General features: G+C 40.6%; 1 protein-coding gene across 1 annotated transcript in view; it reads right to left on the bottom strand.

Moving 5' to 3' along the window:
- The window catches only part of TLL1 (tolloid like 1), a 179,646-nt gene extending 156,863 nt beyond the window's left edge, over nt 1-22,783 (bottom strand). The window contains exon 1 of the mRNA XM_031670143.2: nt 22,513-22,783. Within this exon, the coding sequence (XP_031526003.1) occupies nt 22,513-22,681 (169 nt within the window). The 5' untranslated portion in view covers nt 22,682-22,783. The remainder of the gene's footprint in view (nt 1-22,512) is intronic.
- Nucleotides 22,784-24,498: the final 1,715 nt, after the last annotated feature.

Raw genomic sequence — 24,498 nt, 5'->3', positions numbered from 1 at the left:
ACTTCCAGGAATATCTGTTAGACCCTCCTGTGTAACTGCAAGCAAGTCTGCCAGATTCCCTGGGACTCAGTTTTCTAGTTGGTAATACTGATTTGAAGAGGGGTGGACTAAATACTCCTCAGCACCAATAACCTAAACCATGTGATGAGTTAACACAAAATTTACCTCAAAAGAGCCATCTTCCTGCAGGTAATTAAGTGTCTGGCCCCCCCAAAAAAAAGAAAAAAAGAAAAAAAACGTAACCTCTAGTTCATCACGTCACTCCATCATCTTAAACACTCAGTTCTAACCACATGCTGTAACTTCAGCTGTACAAAGAGAGTTCTCAATAGTCCTGAATGTTGCGGAAAAATGTGTTACAGCTCGGTGTTACAGCTCAGTTGTGACATCAACCTGGATCCAGGCAAGAGACCAAGCAGCACTCGGAGAGTTGGAGAACTCAAGTTTATTATGCCAGTGTGCCCAGAGGAGTTAACACTCTAAGCTCTGGCCCCTGTCTGTAGGTTTACACAGGTCTTTATAGGCTGCCAGTTTTACACTTGGCAACATCATATGCAAATAAAGTATAACAGAAGTTGACCAACCAGAAACAAGCTTTGTAGAAATAGACCAATCAGGAGTGAGCGAAATAACCAATCAGGAGTGAGCTCCATGCAATGAAGTACTACAAATAGACCAATCAGAAGTTAGGGAAGTGGACCAATCAGAAATGAGAGTAACAACCAATCAGGAGTGAAGGAAATAACCAATCAGAAGTGAGCTCAGGGAACCAATATAATTTTAGGGGTAAGTAAGCCGTTTCAGAGGCAAAAAGTGAGATAGAGCCTCTGGGCTAGGGAACCGGATGGTGCCGGCAGGAGAGTAGTGGCCCTGCCTGGGGGTCCTGCTGGTCTTTTTATGGGGCTTCACGCCTCATGAATAGCCAGTCCTCATTTCTCTGACATGTTTTCTTATTTCCTTCTTTTCCCTCAGAGCGTCTTCCTTAAAAGGCAGTTCCCACTTGGGCTGTTGCTATTTAAGATGTTTCCTAGACCCCACTTGCTTAGAGTTCATGTGTGCGAAAGGCGGGGCTGGTCTAGGAAGAGGTGCTCTTCCCTTTTCTGCGCTCCCGGGTATTATGTTCTACCCAAGCTGTTAGTCATCAATACTGACTATGATACAAGTGCTATAACAACATACACTCTAAGGTAAACTCAGGTAACCAGAATCAGTAGAATGGGTAATAAGTTCTGATAGGAATAGTTTAAATCACAAGCACATTTGTTGCTCAGGACTATGGAGAGGCAATTTTCCAAAGGTCTGCTGTGAGCACATCTTTTGATATTACTGATGTTCTCCGTTCTAGACTATCTTTTCAAGAAATGTTTATAGGGAGCAGGCTAGGCAGATAGGGCAGAGGGCAAATCAGTCCGCTGAGCAGTGTAACACCTCTTTCCAGGGCAGAGTTTGGACTGGCTTGGCTGCAGCCCATTTGAGGTCCGTAAGCTCAGGGTCCTCGCTTGTGACATGGTTTCTACGCCTTAGCGCAGCACCGTCCACCCAGCCCCTCCGGGGGACCTGGGGTGGGAGAACTCCCTCCCACAAACGTGAGGTTCATACTGCTTGCTGTACTAGGTGTTGTCTGTCTCTGAAGCAAAAGCCCCTGCCAGCATCTGTGAAACGGCAGCAGGCTAACCCCTCAGCCTGCAGGTTGCCTTCCGGAATCTCAGGCCGTCGGCGTTGTGCACGCTGACACCTCGGATCGTCCCTCTGTTTCAACCGAGGGGTCACCGAGTCTCTTCTCAGTAACACAGAGCTGGCCTGAACGTCAAACCTGCAATAACTCTCCTAGCCAGAGTACTCTACGAGTTTTACTAGCAGTACAAATCGCATTTTTATAGAATCAAAAAATTATTCAGGTTTATTTAGAAAAGAAAATCTGGGGGAAAACATGCATAAGTTCAAGACTTCTCCAAATTTGCATAAATGCATTTTTACTGGATCCTGTTGTTCTCTGGGGTAGCCATGGAAAAACAAACCTAGGAACATTTTACACATGGTCAAAATGAAAGCCAGGCACAAAACACGATCAAATGAAGGTAGTGAATATAAAAAAATAAACATTCCTGAAAAGAGTTTAAACATCTTTTCTTGTTGGTGCTATAAACAACTAAAAAAGGTGAAGGAGGAAAGGATTATGGGGAATTTGCTGCACTGACTTATAGCTATGGAACTTCCCCAGTGTACGCTGTAAAAAATTATAAACTGAAATATAAATGTTAGTACCTCCGTTTAAATGGCTACTCTGAGACAGCTGTTATTTTGCACAACTGCAAATTAAGGGTAAGATGCAGGAGGGAAGGCTCTGTTTTGGAACATAGTTGTAACCTATTTTCAACCAGACTTCCATACCCAGGCAGAACCAGCTTTGCCCTGAATTTCTCAGGTAAAGAAATTACGTATCATTTTATTTGCTTTAAGCAGCCCTTTGTAATTAAGCCATAGTTCTGCACGTGCTGTCTGAGAGAAAAGTAATATGAGATGCCAAACAAGAACATTTGGCTCTGAGAAGGCTCTTTTCATTCAACAAAAATAGGCAATAGTCAGCAACAGGAGAACATAAGTTGTGTTTGTCTCTAGTACCTAATAAGATTGTTTGCATTTAGTAGACAGTTATTAAATATTCACTAAGGAAATTAACATAAATAGCCTTATTTTCATGGAATATTTTAATCTGAAAAAAAAACTGGTACTAAAGGGATTTAAAAAATCAGTGATCTGGACTTGTTACTCAAATAAGAAAAATATACACTGGAAAATTGGCTGAAATCTCTTATCTCAAAACTATTTGCAATAAACATGTAATTACCTCACATTTCATATGTTATGATGATGATTTTTTTTAAAAAATTGCTTGTCAAATCCAATGCATGAACTGTTTTACATTTCATTGAAAAGGTAAAAGAGAAAAAAGAATTTAATCCAAAATGTGGGGGGTTTTTGGTTTGTTTTATGGTAAATAAGCACCTGTATAGGTAACATGATTCCAAAAATAATTTACTCTAATGTGCTGATACAACTTTTTCGCAGATTACAATGCTTTCTTATTATAATTCTTAATTATAAAGTTTCTAATCAAGGTGCCATGACAAAAACGATAGCGAATTCTTTAACTTCCCACAGCTAGGAAAGAACCCAGACCATTGAAACAGGAGAAACCTGGCGAGGGCACCGGCTTCAGGTAAAGATATCATGTGGGCAGGAATTCCCAGGCTGGGTATGCATGAAAGCATCCCTTTTCAATGTAGTTTTCCAGCTCCCAACTCAAGTGATTTTGCACTTCTGATACGTACTCCGGAATCCGTAATTTAAACACTTCTTTGGGTGATTCTGGTGCTGACAGACAGGTTCGAGAGCTGTTCACAGGGGTCACAGAAACTGAGCAGGAGACCAGAACGAGTCGACAAACCAAATTAAGTTTTGGGAAGAGGATCTAGAAGCAGCAGACAAGTGGGTCAGACCTGGGAGGGCTCTAGGCCTGACAATTAAGAGAGAAATGAAGTCAGAGACTCAAGCTGGAGGTCTGAGTAAGGTGGTGTGTTAGGACGGGCAAGACGGTCAGCGGGATGTGTGGGCCCCTCGGCTGTCGAAGGGGACAGCAGCAGTGCCAGGATAAAGGCCACTATCTCACATCCTGGGTTCAGAGACAATATTATCTTTAAGAAAATATTTGGCTTTAATTTTTCTGTAGAAAAAAAGAAATACTGTCACATCAAACAGACTCATACCTTTTAAGGCATTTGTGTTTCAGAAACATTAAAATTTGAGCAATGCACTTTGTGACTGAAGAATGAGGGTCGTTATAAAATGTGAGGCCCAGGAAGGAGATGTGAGCAATTAACCGAGTTAACTCGAAAACTTACGGAAAACTTAACTTGAAAGAAAAGGCATTCAGAAATGAGGCACTTGACAAAAATCAAGCTAAGTGGTCTTCCTAGTCTGTAAACTAAAATAAAGCATTACTTCCACATATCAAGGGAGGTGTACACCCATCTCCCTGCACCCCCCCCTCACCTCCCCAAAAAAACTGAGAGCAGACGTGTTTCATGGGTAAGAGTTCAGAGGTAGGACTCAGGCTTGGGGTTCGCTGCTTAGCAGCTGTGTGAGCCTGGGCGTGTCAGCTAATCCTGATACGCCCCATATGTGAAATTAGAGGACTGGTGATAATGCCAGCGACTCTTACAAGTTGTCATTACGGTTATGTGCAACAATGTATTATTTTACCAAATTACTTAGTACTCATCCACAGTACAGGTTCAGCATTTCAGTGAACCAGGGCATTCTGCTTCCCTGATTTTCATGAATATTTTAGTTCAAAGATTCCGTTTTGTATAGTAGTGAGGAAAGGGCCCTGTATCTTAACATTTGTAGCTCTCCGCAGGATCCCAGGATGTTAGAGCTGAAATTGGTTTAAGAGACTGTAGACAAACTCCCTAATTTTACAGGAGAAACTTAGAGATCAAGTGAGTATAAACTACAACTTTCTACTGATGTCTAGAAATTGCTTAACTGAATTTTGTCTTAGTTTTTTTCTAATTTTTATTTTATTTCTTTTTGATGAAACTTAAGGAAGTAATACATGTTCATTGTAAACAAATCAAACAACACTGAAGATGAAAGTAAATCTCCCTTTGCGTCCCTCCAAGCCCAGTCTTCCCCCCAGAAGTAACTCCTTGGTACTTGTGTCCTCCCAGACCGTTAATGTGACTACAAATCCTTTCTTGCGTGAAAGTCAGGATCCCAGCAACACACAGAACCCTGAGAAATTGGTTTCAAGGCTTTCAGAAAGTTAAACAGCCAGAACTGGTCTCCAGATTTCCTGACTCTCAAGTCTAGAGCTTTTTCGGCACACCGTGATTCCTTGTGTCCTTAACAGATCATGTCACCGTGTTGTTAATGTTTTTCTGTTATTTTCCCTAACATCAGTCACTTTTCTCTACTTTGCTCTGGTCTCTCATTGGTTCCTGCTTATAAAACACATCACTCTAGAAAATTAGCAAAATCTTTGGCGGCAGAGCTATAGTAGATATTGAAATATGACTTGACTTTAATAATCCCTCCAAAAGTGGTATTATTAACTGCAAAAACCACAAGCAACTCATCTTCTCTGATATGTTTTCTCACGTTAAAAACAAAGAATAGGGAGTCATTATCCCTATTACTTACTTCTTACTCTGTTACTATGACAACTAAGTAAGCATTGCTTCATCCAATAAATGACAAAAACGTTTAATCAATGCAGTGTTTAAGGATAGACTTTTCTTGAAGTATTCATTGCCTAATATGGCATTAGGCCCATAGCATGGTCTAGGAAAAAAAATGTCTCCAAGTTGCTTTTAAGTTATGTTTCAGTGTGCCCTTACAGCTCTTCCCACACCCAGTGGCCTCGTCTCTGCTTATTCTAAAGCCACTGCGTTAGTCTCAAGCTGCTCCTGGCTCCTCCTTATCTCCAAGAATTCAGAATGCTGGAGCACCCAGAACTAAGTTCTCAGACCTCGTCCAACTAGTGAGTTCACCCAGTCTCACCACCATAACACCATCTACATTCTGACGGCTTCCAAATTCCTACCGCCAGCCTAGACTTCCCACCGAACTCCAGACTCACGTGTGGAACTGCCTATTCCATACCACCACTTGGATGTCGAATTGGCATCTCTACTCTACACGTCCGCATATCTAAAACTCAACTGTGATCTGCTCATCCCTCAGTGTTCCCCATCACTTTTTCCTTCCAGCTGCTCAAGTTGTAAACTTTGGAGTCACTTTTGACTCTCCCTTCCTTTCAAAACCCCACATTCTGTTCATCAGCATATCCAGATGGCTCTATCTTCAACACATACCCAGAATCTAAACACTTCCCTCCAGCCTCATTACTGACGCCCTGGTCTGTGCCACAGTCATGCATGGCCTGTGTTATTGGAATGGTCCACTCATCTTCTGTTTCCCCGCTCCCTCCTCAAATCTCTTCTCAGTCATCCAAGGAGCTTCAGAATCTAGACCCTCTCTGCCTCCCAGCCTAATTTCCAACCTCCTTTACCTGAATTCCAGGCATACTGGTCCTACTTTTGTGCTTTCCACTCTTCTCTAGTTGAAGAGGTGGTAAAATACAAAATTTAGAGGATTCAGGGTTGGAAGACCAGGGTGTGAACAGCACCTCCACCACGAACCAGCTGTGTACACAGAAACCACTGAACCTCTCTAAGTTTCAAATCACTTTCAAAATCAAAACAGCAATACTACTTGTTCTATTAGGTTGCTCTGAAATCAGATTGGATATATAAAAGTGTTTAAAAAAATGAAGTGCTATAGAAATAGTATTTTTATAATCTAATCCTTCCTTTCTACTTAAAACCCAGTTCCACCTCTTTGTAAAGCACTTCAAAAGTGAACTAGTAAATAAATATCTCTTCCTTTTCAAGTCCTATAGCACGGTTTGTTGCAAAGCTTTATTGTATTTCATAGCAACTTACATGATTGTCCTGAACAAGTATTCAATATTTTAATGCTATTTAACTTACCATAAGTTTATAGTGTCTTATATGAAACTGACCTTATCTCTGCAATTTTTATTGCAATCATCTGTCTATTTTTCTGTTATTCCCCACCAGAATATAATCTCTTGCAGGACATGACATTCTCCACAAAACACTCTAATTCCTCACAAATTCCGCAGGTACCCAGTAAAAGGAAATGCACATGTTTTTGTGGCTGATGTAGCCGTTTGGATGTGATAAACAGGGATCACTGTACCACCTCATGATGAACAAAATTCATGCTTTCTGTGTTGAAAGAAATATTTATCATAACCCTAAACGAGAAAGGACATTATGACTTGAGTCAAAAAAAATGGCATGAGGGTCTTTTAATGAAAAATGTAACTCTTAACTCTGATCACAAGCATAATCTCCATAAGGAGAAACAGTTACCACATTGTAAGTTTATAATTTTTAAACTTTTTTGAGACCATTGTGTTAAAAAGCCAAACTCAAATAGTTTCAAGAAAAATAAACAAGCTGTCAGAATCTCTTGAGCTTGTTTCATTTCACATGTTTTAGTTGCAAACAATTACTGAAATAAATGCTTACTAGTTTCTGTATTACACTGATGCAGAAAATATAAAACAGGTTTTAAACTCAAACTTACGAAACTAAATTTGGAAACAATTTTGGTTTCTTGATGAACAGCTCCACTGATATGACACGGAACCAAAAAAAAAAAAAAAAAAGACAAAATAGAGCAAAATGAAGAAGTTGACAAAAGGAGCTTATCGTCCCGTAAAATTACTATACTGAGATAGAGGCCTAATTCAAAGAATAACTTACTAAAGGTGAATAAAACTAATTTTTTTTTAAATTGACTCGTCACACGATCATTCTTTCCTGGATAAGCCTGAAGAAACTGCAATAATTAATCCTAAACTATATGTATCTTATCTTCTTTTGTATGATTTAAATAATTCCCTGCCTTTCACCTAACTTGGCTGGCTGTCCACCATCAATTCACCATGTAATCTACATGCTAGATTTTTTTTTTTAATTCTGTATTTCCTTTATTTCTTCAATTGGAGCAGCAGTATTGAGACAGCTGTTAAAAGCCTAGACTTTGGAATCAAGCCACTTTTGTTCAAATCCTGGCTCTACTCCTTCTTAGCTCTGTGACTAAGGACACACTACTTAACCTCTCTGTGCCTCAGTTTCCCCAGTTAAATAAGTACTGTAACGGTACATACCTCATGTGGTTTTTAAGTATATTAGAACTAGTATTTTTATTCAATGTATTAAAATAACCTGGCGCAAAGTAAGTGCTGTGTTTGGTGTTACTGATTTTAATTAACTATAGGGGTCAGCAAACATTTTCTTAAAGAAAGTAAATAATTTAGCTTGCGAGAAGGCTTGCAACTCAAGTGGCTCCAACTACTTAACTCTGCTATTGTAGCGTGAAAGCCGTCACAGACAGCACATAAAAGAACAGGCACGGCTTGTGTTCCAATAAAACATTTTAAAATAAAACTTTTATTTACAAAAACAAATCAGCAGTTTTCTGATTCCTGAACTATAATTTTTAGAAAACTGCTGCTATGCTAGAAATGAGCTGTGGTATTAATACTCTAGAAAAAAAAAAAAACAAACCAAGCAGAGTCATTCCCCTGGAATATAATGCGGGTACCTGCCTCGCTGGATATCTGTGGGGTCTCTCATTGGTGAGTGGTTGAGGTATGAGTCATAAAAGCAACTGAAGCTGGTTTTAGAAAACAGATTAGAAATCATAACATTGGTTTTAACACATTTGGATACTCTCTTCATTTCAGCCCCCAGTCCTACCACTTCTAATATTTATCACCCATAACTATTCCGTGACTTCTTCAAAGTTGTGTTTGATGCTAATTTTAACCAACTCTCCCCTCTAGAAAAGTAGGTGTGTATGTGTTTAATCCAGGGAGAGAAGGGTGCAAGCAGAGTGTGCAAGCGAACAGAAGGACAGTGGGGAGAAGGTGACAAGGTAGGTATGGCCCAGAAGATAAGAACTAAATGGAGTATGGAAAGTCACAATAAATAGGAGAATTTAGTACACCAAGTCCTCTGAATCAGACATGTAATACAGGGCAGAAGGAACGTCTTAAACAGTAAAAGAGATTTAAACAATAAAAAAAGTCTTTGTTTATCAATGTAGTTACTGTTTCCCATGGTAGGTTCTTTTGAGTGGATTCAGATCTGTTGTCATTTGCCATCTACTTAAAGGATTTCTTTTAATCCAGTTTTATTGAGGTACAATTGACATATAGCATTGTATAAGTTTAAGGTGTACAGCATAATGATTTGACTCATACACTCATACACATTGTGAAATGTTTATCACAATAGGAACATCTATCATCTCATATTGATACAAGAGTAAAGAAATGGGAAAAGATATATTTTTCCTTGTGATGAGACTTCTCTTAACTCTATTATTCTCTTAAAAAATTTCATATATAACATGCAGCAGTGTTAGTTACACTTATCTTATACTCATACCATTCCAGGTAACTCTACAAAAACTGATTTTCTGGAAGCTTGAACCCAAGTAGAAGGGAGAAAAGCTAATATCCTCTGGAATTTCATAAGCAAAAATCATCCCCAAAGTAGCTTTGCATTATAAATTTTTATTACTATCATAGTCCAATAAACTCAAGCAAAAAATTGAGTTTAAACTTGTCCTGAGCTTTTAGTATTCCCAGACACCCACCAGAAACAAAGAGAAATCTTTACAATTCATTAGAGGAACAAATAACTCCAAACTCCCACAAATTATTCCAGAGTGTTTACAAGGCCAACAGACCTTGACACTAAAACCCAGTAAGAACAGTAAAAGAAGAAAAATTTTAGGCTAATTTAACTACTGAACATAAAAAACAAAAATTTCAAACGAAATATCAATAAACAGGATACAGGAATGTCAAAAGAATAACAGATTGTGCTCAAACTGGGTTCATCCCAGAAATGCAAAGTGGGTTAATATTAGTAAATCAATTATTCTAATTTACCACATTAAAAGATGAAATGAGGATAATCATATCATTTCAGGAAAGGCAGAATTCCTTAATCTGCTGAAAGGTATGTATTTTTTTAAAAGACACCAAATCGTATAACTGATAAGTATTTGAAAGTATTCTCTGAAACTAGGAACAGCGTAAGCTAGCCCTTAAGTCATCACTTCTGTGCAACACTGGAAGACTATTAACACATGCGGCAAGATAAATTAAATTAAACTAAAAGGATAGAATTGTAAATGAAGAAACAAAACTACACATTTATTGCAGATGATTTAACTGTCTATGTGAAGAATATACAGATAAATTATTAAAATTAATGAGAGATTGGAAAAGATTTTGTATAAAAAGTAACTACAGCAAAAATCAAATACATTTCTACACAACAGCAGCAAATGTCTTAAAAGAGAAAGCTTCATGTAAATGGTACATCAAAATGTCATAAAAATAGAACATACATATGAATACATCTATCAAAACATGCAGAAAAAATTTATAGATAAAAATATGAAAAATCTATTAAACAGTATTAAAGAAGGCCTAAAAAATGCAGATATATACCATGTTCATGGATCAGAAGATTCAATATAATAAAAATTATTCTCACGACACATGCTTAATTCTCGCTCACAACATGTGTTTTTTATCCTGTTTCTTACCTGGCTCATTTGTATCAGTTTCTCATGCCACTCAAGTAGGCAGCCATGGAGACACCGTCTTGGATGCTTCCTTTTCTTCCCTGTCTCTCACCCTTCACCCCAAGGCCATCCAGTTGCTGACTGGTCTCCTAAATAGAGCCCCTCTTTTCTACAACTGCTGACACAGTGCAGATTCAAGCACTCATCAACACTTGCTTCCACTCATACTCCAACCAGTTTTCCTGCTCCCACTTGCTCCTTACTTCCTACAGCAACCACATCTGACCATCCTTTACATCCTCACTTATCTTTAAAAAATACGGCTGTTATCAAGCCAATGACCTGCTTTAAAAGTTAGCAAGTCCCCTTCCGACCTCTAAGGGGATCAAATTCACACCTCTTAGCTAGGCATTAAAGATCCTTTACATTGTACCTAACAGAATCATTTCTTGCCAAAGCACAAACATTTACATACCCTCTGCCCTCCCCACATTAGCCTTAGCACTTCCTGTGCTTTTATAAAAGTCCATGAGTCTTCCCAGCTTCTGTTTTTATCTTAATTATTTCACTTTAAAGTTTTGCACCACATTTTCTGCAGGAAAAAAAACTGCAAGACTTCAAGATCCACCTCAAATGCCACCTTCCCTTAGAAGCCTTCTCTATTCCAAACATAATTAATGAATTACTTCTTCTGTGTTACCACACTATTTTGTTTATGCACTTTCATACTGATAACTGAAACGTGTTGCTTTTTTCCAGGCAGATGTTGAAATCCTTATAGAAAGGGAATACATTTGTGTCCTCAAACACCTTCCTGAAACATAATCAGGTGCAAAATATTGGTTGTATTAATTTGCATCTGTACAGTGCAGCACAGTTTACCAAAACCTTCTGCATTTAATTCTTACACGTTTTATGGACTAAGTATCACTACCCCATGTTACAAATGAGAGAATTTAAGTTCAGAAATGTTAAGTAAGTAGACCAAGATAATGTAATTAAATAAAGAAGAGCCAAGACTTGCACCTACGTCTCCTGACACACGATCCAGTGCTCTTTAAACTACATTACCTAGATTTATGCTATTAATTTCTATTGGAGTTCATTCTTTACTACTATGAAAGCTCACAAATGAAAACTTCCTTTGGCAAAGACTTGGTTGAGAATTTGAGACTCTTCATATAAAAAATGATATATAAAGTAAGTTAACTTATGATGAAAAAAGTCATTTGTTACTAGACATTTCAGTAAATTGGAGGTTTGTGAAGCTGAATTTTATGAAGATAATTAATAATATACACTTGTGCCAAGTGGAAGAATGTTTTCAAGGAGAGATATAAGTGATTAATAGAATGTATCTTTTAATGTGTCATGGATTTAATAAAATGACTTAAGCCAGAAAAACTTTCCTGCAGTTTCCTTGCCTAAATTTCTTGTTCTTTCCATTATGAATGTTGACCTCAACCTTGAAAGAATTGGATTTTTCCCATCCACTGGCCATGTTCTGCTCATCCAACGTATAAATCTCGACTGAACAACATTCTATTCTGACGCTGATGTGAGACTAATATGCTCTGATAAGCACATACGTAATGCCCACATAACTTGTCATTGTTTTGACAGATTTTTACTGATGGACTGAGGTTGGAAAACAGGGATGGGAAATTATGCATAAATTTCTCTCAAAGCCAATTTCGGCAAAGTCAAGTCAAGGGATTGTAACTGCAGCCTGCTGGTTGCCATGATTTGGCTGGAACCACGAGAAACCTGAGGCTTTAGCAAGACTGACCGCTGATCAGGTATAAAATCTTCCCTTTCCTCTCAGTGGACAGTGCAGGTCATTGGCCCTGCGACTTCCCAAAGCCACTTCAGAGGGGCTCTTGTTCTGACATCAGAGACTCCAGGATTCAGAAAGCTTTGGGACTTGAACAGCTTTAGAGATTTCTAAGCCTCTAAGACTGAGGTTCAAGAAAATCAAGGGATGTCCCCAAGGTAACACACAAATACAACAGCAGAGCCAGGAGTGGAAAAATTATATTTCTTGACTACCAGTCCAGTTTATTTACCAATTGCTATACCACCACCCACACAGAATTATGTAAAGAAATAGAACTTACATTTGCTTTTCAAAACCACAGTAGAGTAGTGTAAGTAAAAATACTAGATTTTCATTTCATCTATTTTATGTCATTTGCTTTTGCTTCTCCTGACTTGTAAACAGGGAAAAGTTAACCATGTATTTTAAATGTATTTAAGAATAAGGATATTGTGTGGAGGACAGAAATGTACTCTGGTAGCTAATGTGAGGAAATAGAACAAAAAGAAGTTGAAATTTTTAAATCAAGATACTTGAGGAAAGAATAAATGGAAAGCATGATTATCAATACACATGACCTTCACGTAACTGCCTGCATCCTATCCCAGCCCACTGACAAGTAATGAAGTCTACAAAGTACTTACTCAAAGTTGTTACACTCTCCACAAGCTTCATTCCTCATATGTCATGAGTAAAGAAAATTCCAGGAATAATTTACAGGAATATGTATTTTGATTATCATAGTATGCAATAGTATTTACTTTCAAAGGCTAAATTGAAATAACTTTAGCATACAAATCTGTGATTAATAACATAAACAATTATTTATACATAAACTTTGATCTACCTACAAACGGTAAAGTTAAGACTACACCAGGTCAGGCACTGTATCATTTTCCATACTTTTGCGATCCCAGGGATAAATCCATTCTTTATTCACAGTAAGTGTTCGATAAAGGTTTGATGGATTTACGACTATTTGCTGCTTAGAGCCATGTGTAAATTTAGCTCTGTGTAAACATAGGATTGTGAGTATGTAAGCTCTTCTAATTAATCCAAATGGCAAATAAAATATGGACCAGAAATTACTGAAAGACCATATAGCCAAGATTCTATTCACACATTAGGGAAGTGAATTTAAAACTGTCAATATGTTTTGAGTGTTTTAGGCACCTGAGCAAACAGCCAGGAGAATACATAGAAGATGCTTCTGCTGGTTATCTCTGATATCTTGCCAAACAAAAAAGTCTACTTGGGGGAATAAACTCTCAGTTTGAAAGTTTAGAGGACTTGCGATATGAACACTTTTTTCTATATGGCAAGAAAAAATGATTTTACCCCACAGGTGGTTTTATAAAGATTGTCTTCCTACAAGTAATCAGTTGCAATTTTTTAATCTAATCCCTATGTATTTATGCTACTGTGAATACAAATTATAAAGTGTTTACTACATTCCAGACTTTTTACTTTACATTCATTTGACTTTTATAATAGCGCCTTGAGAATCGTGACATCATCCCCACTTTATAGATCAGAAAACTGAAGTGTAAAGGAGTTAAGTAACTTTGCCAAAAGCCACACACAGTGACTGTGTGGTGAGTCAAACATTATTTATTTTATTTATTTTTGAGGGAGAGGTAATTAGGTTTATTATCTATTTACTTTAAGGGGAGGGACTGGGGATTGAACCCAGGACTTCCTGTATGTTAAGCATGTGCTCTAGTGCTTGAGCTACACCCTCCCTTCAGTGGGGCCATTATTAGAATCTATGTCCATGTCACTCCAAAGCCCAAGTTTTAATAGATGCACTATTCTGGCCTCCCTGAAATCTTAAAAATTAATTTTTAAAGCCATCCCCAACTTGCAAAATTGTACCCATACCAAAAAAAAAAAAAAAAAAGGGAGGAGGAGAAAGAGGGGGAGGGAGAAACATCAAGGCAACACATGGAATCCCAGGATTCTGGATTCAAATTCTGATTCTATCACTGGGTGACATAAAACAAGTGGTCTTAAAGCGCTAAGCTACCAGTCCCATTCAGTGCAGGAGAAGGGAGTGTTACAGCGCACTTGTTTACGTAGTTTTGTTTATGATGCTCCATCCTACCCTTACATACACTAGAAATCTGTTCTTATTATAAACATTTAAATCCTGGGGCACCCTGGAGATGTAGCCTATAATCAGTATTCTCTTTCTGTATTTAACTCTTGGTCACTTGTTCCCCCAACAAACTACTCACAAATCTCTTTCCCCATAGAAACATAACACAAAACACAGCCCCTGATTTTTAGGTCATTACCTCTGTTACCCATTCCAGATGGCAAATCCTAATTATTCTTCCCCTGATGACTGCCTGCAGGCCACACTCCAGGCAGGTCCAAATATATACTCCTCCTTCTCCTGGGACTGAAAAAGACATACGAAAGGAAAACTCCCCTTGCGCTTAGGTTTGGAAAAGGAGACAGAAAAGGAAGCCTGTTTTACCAGTTTTGTTCTTACTTATTTGTTAAGGTACAAACAGAAAGTCTTCCTTTTAGAAAGCATGATAATTTGCTAAAAGTAATATGTTTTCTTCAAAGAGATGGTAATATGGTAAATACTGCACAGAGTACATACTTTGAATGTGCCAGACTTCCCACTTCCCAGACTGGAGATCCAAGAAGTTTAGTTAATCCTATGATCCCTCAACGTTTTCAGTTTTTGACCTGAGGGCTTTTAGACAAATTGGGCTCGAAAAGATAAAGTTATTTAAGTTCTTTCTCACAGCATATTTGTTTTCTCAGAGGCATTCACACGTCATTTACATACATAATGTACACTGTAAACCACTTTCCTGAACAGCCTGCATTTGAAAGGCTGTTCTTCGCACTCTTTATGGGCTCCTAAGCAGGAATTCAATGAATGTTCAGAGAGTAATTGAAAGTGTGAAACAATTTAATGGGTACCACACAAAATGCCAGAGCCTGTGCCAAGAACAAGACACTGATGACTGAATTCTACTCAAATCCAAGTCAACTACTGCCTTAAACAACATGGAAAGCCTGCTGTCACAATTTATATACTCGGGGCAGCATGTAGCCATTTCTCCCCTGTACTACTTACCACTCAAATGCATCTCTATTGGAATTACTTGTATGCACTTTCATTTGTCTTATAGATAATTGGGGTATTTCATTGTAACTCTACACTTGGACAATACTCCCTTGAAAGGGAGTAGGGTCTACTCCACATTCCATGCAATTGAAAGTATTGGCCTTACTCTGACCGTGCAGTATATAGCTTGTAAAATGCAAGAATGTTGAAGGCAAGATGTGTTCCCACTGGAGAAGATCACACTGGAAGGATGCCCATGGCACAAATACCATCCCTTCAATTATGAGCCTTAATACATTTGTACTGGCTGGAGAGCCAGCAAAGGGGATTCAAAGAAAGGAGGGAATCTGGAATACAGAACCTGGGTTCAAGTTCTCACCATTTATCAACTGGGATGACAGCCCAGTCACTGGACCTTTCTGAGTCTCAGTTTCCTCGTGTATCCAAAAGGGGTGACAATAATGTTAATTGGTAGGGATATGATAAAGACAGGAGACACGTGCAATGTTCACTGTAAAAATACGAGCTGTGCTGCTTTGACACGAGTCATGAAGGCGATTCCTAGATATGTGGCATATACAGGGTCCAAGGACTCACTCTCTAGAACGTTCTCCATTTGGCTCTTTTCCAGTTATGTGTGACACTCTTCCCTGGGGTATCTTAAAGGTTTAATGACCATGCAATGAGATGTGCTTAGTCACACAATCATCTGAGTATGAAACACAAAACCATAAACTTCAGCTACGAGGCATGTGGACCAGAAAGATCAGGGCAGAGGAAGGGAGCTCCATCCTCTCAGGATAGTTGCTCCACTGAACTGATGCCAACGTGGTTCTAATGCTGCACAAGGGCTGGGATTACCTTAATAAATACTCCAAACCCACTCATAGCCAAAAAAGAGAGCTCAGAACATGCTGGTATCAGCCACCAGGCCAGGGACCATTCGAGGTGCCCCCAGTGCACAAAATCCATGTCCTGACAGTTTAACATAAATGTAAAATGTAAGGAATACAGAAATGTAAGGAATTCCAGCTCTTCCTCCCCCATCACACAAACTAAATGTCATCAATAGGAAGTTCATCAGCACAGAAGATACTAAATGCTGATAGTAAATATAAGGTTTGTGTCTCCATCTCTGTCATGATCCTGATTTGTAAAATGATTCAGTGTGTTAAAAACTGTTGAAATGTCTTTTTTAAACATTGAGATGAATGCTTTAGTAGCATACGAATACTTAAAATTAGATTTTGTTTGAGAAAACTAGTATATTTGGAAGGACTTCTACTTAATGCATCGTTTCAACTTCTTAGAACTATTATCATTTATGAAGTTTTTTTTTTTTAAATATGGTCAATGGCCAATATTTTCATTTAAACTATAAATGTAAGTTGCCAGAGAACTGCTGATTAAGGCAAATATTTCATCGGTTCACTTTCTGAATTTCAATTAACACCTAATTTACGATCATTCTTAATACAAATACATAGTTGAGCTCTTCTAGAACAGCTTGACAGGATTAGCACACATTTTGTAAAGAGCTGACAAAACAAGCATTCCATTAGCCAGCCCACCATGTCTCCAAATGTGATAGTCAATATCCCATTTTTCAGGGCTGCCAATGGCAAGAATGAAATAAATAAGCAAGGAGTGCCCCTGATTTGAGTAAGAACACATTCTATATAATTCATTCCATAGCTTTGAGGCTATAACTTTTTTTTTTAAATGTTCTTCCCCAAGTATCATTTTTCAATAGGTAACTAAAGGAAATAAACCATTAAAGCCATATTGCTTAATCATTCTGCTGTACCCAGGGTTGTGGAGAGGATTCTTTACTTCTTCATTTAGGAAGGGTACGTCCACAATTAATTCCAGATCTTGGAATAGAAAAGAACTCTAAGAGTCCTCAAAATTCCCCTAGTAGAGGAAATCTCACATCCCCAGGAATCTTGCCAGGCACCTGAGCCCTAGTCCACTCCAGGCCTAGCTGTGGGCTCAAAATGCTGCCGGGGGAGGGGTGAGGGGGGCCTTCCCTACAGTTTGGGGGAGCAGCATAGCCCCTTTTCCCCACCTCCCCAGACACCAGATGGTCCCAGCAGGATGTGCAAGGATGCATTTTAAATGGATTATTTGCCTCTATCTTTTCCAGGCATTTTTAGAAAAGCTTAGGGAAGGTTCTAGTTTTAAATATTTGAAGCAGATGGTGCTATTGTACTATTAGAAACAATAGATAATATTCTAAAAAGAAAAAATAATTAATGATAGTGAATCAATGGCATTTGATACTATCAACCTGAGTTCTAGAAACATTTAAGGGTTAACCCCTGTCAAGTCGTACACTCACTGACTGAGAGGCCTAAAAGATTATTAACGTGACTAATGTTCTTAAGGTTTACAAAGAATATGGTGGTAACTACACGCAAGTGAGTCTAAATTTTAAATTAGGAAAGGTTGCAGAGTCGTACAAAAATAGGATTTATACATATATGATGGGGGGAAAAATACATTTTCTATAGAAGAAACTATACACGGTATATATTAGAGTTCTGTAGAAAAGTGAGCAGTCATGGAGGGCAAGAGAAAAGTTTTGGAATTATATATTAACTTCCTCAAAAAGCTTTCACTAGGCTCTACTTACAGACTTTTAACTGTTCCACGGAGGCTAGGGAAGCCTAAATAGAGAAAAGAAGGCTCAAAGACCACCTACTTGAATGGAAACCATTAAGGTTCTGTGAGTTATTACACCAACTACCTCAGAGAAGGAATGCCAGTTAAATTTTGAATTTGCAAAGGACACTACCCTCTTGAGAGACAAAAAATGGGAAGACCTCAGGAAGCTGTGAAAACAAGCAAACAGAAAGCAGTTTTAGAGCTGGCTTAGTCTGAGAGGATATATTTAAGAAAAAAATAATCTATTTTATCCTATCTGGTATCAGTAATCACCATTTGTGGACCAAAAAAATAAATAAATCAATGCGGGACCTCAGGACAAGGACCTTCGAGAATTCTTATCGGCAAATGATAAACAGAATTCAACTCTATGGAATTCTTATCCATCCCTTTTGCAGAAACTGTATTTTGGCCACTTTTGAGTTGGCACCAGAGGCAGGAGGAGAAGAAAAAAAAAATCAAGATCTGATGAATGAAAACTAAAACAGAAGAGATGGTTAAGAGAAGCGGGTCTATGAAAGGCACTTTTAACATGAGGTTTGGCAATCTAAAGAGATGCCAAGCAAGAAATATTTGTTTGGATATTTAATACTATGATGGACTAAAGCAGACAAGGGATTGAACCTCAAATTATAAACTGCCACACCTAGGAGGCTGCCAATGTAGCTAGAAAGCACAACACTGAGAATTAAAAAAAGGTGAGATCTTACTGAGAGATTATAAATTATGAAAATTGCCCCAAGAGTTAGTCTACCAGGACACTAGGACCCTGGTTATAAAGAAAAGCTGACAGAAGAATCCCTTCAGGATGTCAAAAGCCCATTTCTATATAAACAGGCTTGCATATGCCACTCTAAAGGCAAATGTAACCTTGCAAGTCACTGACCTTTAATCATGCTTGGTTTTTTTCCCAAGAAAAGCAGTTGTTTACTGAGAAGATTAAAGGTAGAAAGTCTTTTTTTCAGTGTTCACACCGGTTTAAGAGGATAAAGATGCCCTTCTGGACAAACATTATACCTCACTAGTTTTAGCCTCTACTCATCATTCAAAATTCTAATTTCTTCAGTCTCCCTTTTTCAGGTACTATATTTTCAGTTGTCTGTGCTTTGCTGATATCTCCTCATGTACAAAAAGAGAAAAGACAGGAGGAAGGGAGGGGAGGGAGGGAGGAGGGGGAGGGAGAGAACACTGCGCTGGTTTACCAGGTCTCTGCTTTCCAGGTAATCTCTAGACAAATCTGAGAGATTAATTTGTGCACTGAATTTGCCCAGGCTGCTCACAGATATTCACAGATACCCGGATTAAGACCCGTTGGTACTGTACAACAATGAAACAGGACACCTCAGTCTCTGTTCTGGAATGACTTCCTGCAGCATCAGCTGCCCAATGTCCCTCAGGACCGTTCTGAACTAGAGAGAGTAAGAGACATCCAATTGCAAATTCAGATGACTATGTACTGTGCTGACATCTTAATGTGCAAGACAGACATTCCTTTGAATTATCTGCATCTTTGTGTCTGCCTGCTTATATAGAGAGATGAATTACCGATTTTCTGTTCTAATGGGTTTGGCTATACAAATATATCTGAGGCTGGGCTACCGTGACCTACCTGCTTTCACTTATACTAAAAATGCCTTTCTAAATCACAGTTAAATTAACACAAGTCTTCCTTCTTGTCCTACAGCCTCATGAACTAGAAATCAGAGTTCTGAAAGGTGTACAGATTACACTGTCTCACAGATATATTAAGGATGACACCATTTTAACAAGTTCTAATAAAGAATATTTCTCCTTGGGTAACACTTGATCTTGGTTAGAATAGGAGTTTGGAAATGAGGGATGAAGATCAATATTAATAGTCTATAGAAACTGAGAAGGTATTGAGAACTTACTAGTTATTTATCAGTGGTAATCCATCCCTGTGATAAATATTAAAATCAGCTATGATCTCTGTCCTTTACATTCTAACTGCGTTTAGAAAAGATAAAACTATGTTCTTAAGTCATTTCACTCATGTCAGATAGTGAAGGTAACTACATTTCTATTATTCTAGACTCCAATAATAACCTGGACGAATTTCTGTTGTTTGGATTTCAAGGAAGACCTCCAAAAAGCCAGCTAAGAATACAGTGTAATTGTTTAATTTGTACAAGCAGACTTTGTAGCCAGGAGACTTGGAACTGAGTTCTGGGTAGTCTTATCAAATGTGTTTGACCTCACAGAGCATTTGTTTTCCTATCTGTGTAATGGTAACATTAACAAATTCCATCATATTGGGCTGTTGTATTGAGTTGAAATGATGTAATCAAAGTATTTTGAAACCGTGTTAGTCACTATGACATCAAGCCACCGTATAGTTTCAGGAACTTTAGGACTCCTATTAGGGAAGTTCAAAAAGGGCATTTTATTCAGTGGGCCATGCCCTCCATACTGTTCTTGGGAAAGGGCAGATCAAAGGAACCCCAGAATCTAGAGGGCACACCGTCTTGTTTTCTTCCTGGCTATCTTTCACATATCTGTCTTCATCTTTTTTATTTTAGTGACCTTTTATTGACTCTTGTTTGGAATGTTGATGTATTATTTAATACTTTTCCCTTTTATTACAATCTTTATTTGTCTTACACAGTGCCAAAAGGATGCACTAAGGTTTTGCTACTCTTGAGCCAGGATGGTAAATCAAAGCTTTTCATTTCACCAAGTTAAAAAAGCAGGGTTGATCATTTAAAAAGAGATCTCAGGTTTGGGGCTAACTTCTCAGTCTTCCACATGGACAATTCTCATTCCTCTTTCACTACACACATGTAGAAGTTTGTTTCTAGTATGCAAAGATAGGGAAGAAATAAGGTTAGAGTAATAATCCACTCAAACTTGTTTTTGCTGTTTTATCTTCAACAGCTCTGTTCAAAAACAAACCAGTAGTAAAGGAAAAATAAAAGCAAATGCTCTTAGTTTTTTTTTTCCTTGCCTAGACGATCATGTGCCAAGGAAAATAAACATTTATGCTTGAGGTGTGTTTCAATGCACATGGTACAATTAAATTTTAAAATTGCAAACACTCTAAAATAGAAAAAAAAGCACATGTTCACAGAAGCCTCTTCTAGACAATTTCTAATGCTAAGATAAGCCTGAAACAACATAACGTTTGAAAATGTATTAGCTAACTTTGGACACTTCTTACAATATATTCATATTTGAAATTAACAGTTTTTCAAGGCATAAACGTTTACCTTAATGTATATAGAAAACTACATTTTCCTGAAATCAAACCAATGTATACATATCTCCTGGTTTTCTCATATTGGTAGCTGGTTAAACCTTTCACACAACAAAAGCATCTGAATGGCTGTTTTCCTAGACAGTCTTTAGAAATAACTTCCTTCATTTCTACCTTACCTAAAACAAGAGCGCCCTGAATTTTCACCCAGTTGCAAACATTATTCAAAACAAATTTCTCAATAAAAATTAGATTTAGGGAGTTGTATAGTACTGAATTCTGGCTGCCAGCTTCTACTCATGCACCGCAGCAGAAAGATGTCTTGTCCTCTAAACCAGCAAGAAAGGCCCAGGAAACTTCTGGTGGAATGGACTGTGTTCAAGGTGATGAGAAAACTTATAAACCGAATTGAATGAAATCAGAATTCTGAATTCCAGACTGACATGTTTCTGCTAAGCTCCTCCAAGTTTTGAATAAGTATGTGCAGTAAGAGTGCCCCAAGAAAGATCTGATAAGGCCAACACTTAAGGCTCCTTAACGCAAACACACCCTCTGCGTCAGAACAATGTGTCATCAAAGGTACAAGTTAAGGGAATTTCCAGCACTTCCCTTCATTTGCGTCCATCTCTCCTAACTTCAGGTCCAAGAGAGGTGAGAAGAGGTTTACCTAGCCACGGAAGGGGAGAAATCGAGGCACACGCAGTCCACCCGCACAGAATCCGAGAGGCAAGTCTACCCTTGAGACTTTGCCCTCCCTTCTTCTTGAGATGAGGCAGAGCGTGCCTTCTGTTTACAGACACTCACCTGATCAGCCCCAGCACCCTCGCGACCACTCTCCTTGCAAGGTGAATGGTGGGTTCACCGACCCAGGTCACCTCGGCCTCAACTCGGCAGAGCAGGGCCCAGAGCCAGGGCGTGTGGCTCCGACCTCAGGCGGCGGGGGGAGCGCGGGTGGGGCGTCCCACAGCAGGTCCCAGGGCGCAAGCGAGGGCAAGTTTGAAAGCGAAGGGGAGTTTGAATGGAAAGGCAACTCGGAAGTGTTTAAGCTTTCTTGAAATGAGCAAATGCACTCGAATCCATCCGGCCGGGGAGCTTTCGAGGGCGTCGACATCCCCCTGTCGCCTAAGACCCACACCAGACCCTGACCGAGAGGGGGCGAAGGTGTCCCGACGTGGAGTCGGCTCGCCCGCGAGCGGGGTCCCCGGCGTCCGGCGCCCGGCACCCGGGAGGCGCCGGCCGAGACGCGGAGGGCCGCAGGCGCTGGGCTCAGAGCCCTGGCGGCGGCGGCGTCCGCGGCTGGTAGCGCCGCGTCGGGGCGGGGAGGGGGAGGGTCGGGACTCCAGAAGGTCCCCAAACTGGGAGCCGGAGCTTGGCATCCGGTCCTGCGGGCGCGGAGCTGCGGCAGCGGGGGCGGCGCGGCCCCTCGGGGTGGGGAGGGGGTGGGAAGGAGACAGGTGAGACCCGGCACTCTCGCCGGCCAGCCGCGCCCCCGCCGTCTCGCCCCGAGAGGGCACTCACCGGCTTTGCACGGGTCCTTGTAGTCCAGCGCCTCCGCCTCGTCCTCTCCGTCGCCACCGAAAGTGTAGTCATAGTCGAGGCCGGCGCAGACCCCCAGCTCCGCGCAGAGGACAGCCCCCGCGGCCACCAGCCACGCGAGCATCCCCGGGGAAAGCGTCTCTAGCCCCATCTTCCTCGCGAAGGAAGCAGGACACCGGCGCCTGTCCCCGCGGGAGGCTCCTCGGCGCGGCCGGCGCTCAGGTGTCCGGGGACATGGGGCGCCGTCGGGCGGAGAGAGGGCAGGGCGGCCTGTCCCCACGCGCGGGCGAGGTGGCGGGCCGCGGGCGGGCGGGCGGGGGCAGGTGGGGAGCGGGTCCGGGCGGGCGCGCGGCCAGGCTGTCTCCAGGCGGCCGTCCTTCCCGCGGCTGCCCCGGGCTCAGGACCCCAGGCTCAGGTCCCCGGGCTCAGGCCCCGCGCGCGCCCCGCACCCGGGACCCGGAGCCGCTGTGGGAGGACGAGCCCCGCATGCACATCAGCGCGTCTGAGCTGAAAGTGGGGACCGCGAACGCGGGTGGGTGGCGGACATTCCTTCACCGCCAGACCTTAAAAGCCGCAGAAGCAGCAAAGCAACTGACTGCGAGAAGAACGAAAGTGGGAGGATTTGGGGATGCACTGTTTGCCTTTCCCCCCCAGGCTGTCTTTTTACCCTCTTCCTAACTTGAAAAAAAAAAAAATTCTTCACAGCATCTAACCCAATCACTTGCATCCTGCTTACTTATTCATACAATCAGGGTCAGGATCCGGGCCACAGCCTCCTCTCCGCCTCCTTTCGGTAGCCCTACACGAGCAGACAGACGCGAGCGCGCCGAGAATTCCATTTCTAATTTACTAAAGATAAAAATGAATATATCACGCACTGCGTCCCGCGAACAGCAGTTAATAGATGATGTACGTGCCAGCCGAGAGCGCCAGACCGGGGGTGGGCGAGGGATGATGACAACTCGGCTCCAACCTCCACTTCCCCCCAGTAACAAGGAGCTTGCGTCTCCCCTTTGTTGCCTCTGCCTCCGTACAGCCCCGAGGGGAAGAAAAGTGCCTGGGCCTCCACCCCTAAGGTAAGGAAACGGACTGCTTTTCAGAGTCCCCCAACCGACAAAGTTTTGCTAAGAATTAAGATACTCAGAACTGCAGTTTAAAAAAAAAATCCAAAATCCAGTTACAGATTGCAGCAGCAGGAAACGCGAAGACCTCGCCAAGGGCTGCACTGTGGCTCACGCCGGCTCAGGAAGGGAAGTTGGAAGGAACACTTGGGAAGCAAATTTTCTGTGACAGCTCTGGCGCCCATGCCCAGAGTTGCTCAGTATCCTTTGGCTTCAGTTGTTTTACTTCAGAGGAGAGTGTGTAAAACCTGGCAGCAGGATTAGCGAGGTAAACCACATGTCAGCCTAGCAGACGCAGGACAAACACAGGCTGTGGGAAATTGGGGAAGGAAAAAAAAAAAATCAGAGGAAATCTCTGCAAAACCCCTGTTGTGAGCAATTCAGAGGTTTCCCCACATCTGCAAGTAGTTTCCAAAATAGGTGAGAGGACTTCTCCTCCCCCCAAATTTCCAAAGGAGTGGTGATTGGGAAAAAGCCTTCCCTTTACAACTAAATCTTGAACTGTCACTCTAGCAGGGACTTGTAAAAAAATCTTCTGTTACCTTTGCATCTTAATTTAATATTTAAATGCCCCTCCTTTTCTGAGTTACTATCAACATACAGTCTCATCTAGAGGGAAATAAGGTAACACCACATACACACACACACACACACACACCCTTTGACAGGTAGACCCAGTCTTTGGCTAGGTTTTACATTTGTTAAAGAAAAATCAGAGGCTAATCTTGAAGAAATACCGAATATTTCCAATTTAAACTGAGAGTAAAAGGATGTGAGGCCTGGATAGAACTGACTGATTCCATGTTCCTGGCAAAAACTGGGGCTTCCTCAGAAGCCACTACAGTGA

This window comes from Vicugna pacos, chromosome 2 (assembly GCF_048564905.1).
Source record: "Vicugna pacos chromosome 2, VicPac4, whole genome shotgun sequence".
NCBI lineage: Eukaryota > Metazoa > Chordata > Mammalia > Artiodactyla > Camelidae > Vicugna > Vicugna pacos.
This window is presented reverse-complemented; position numbering and strand designations above follow the sequence as displayed.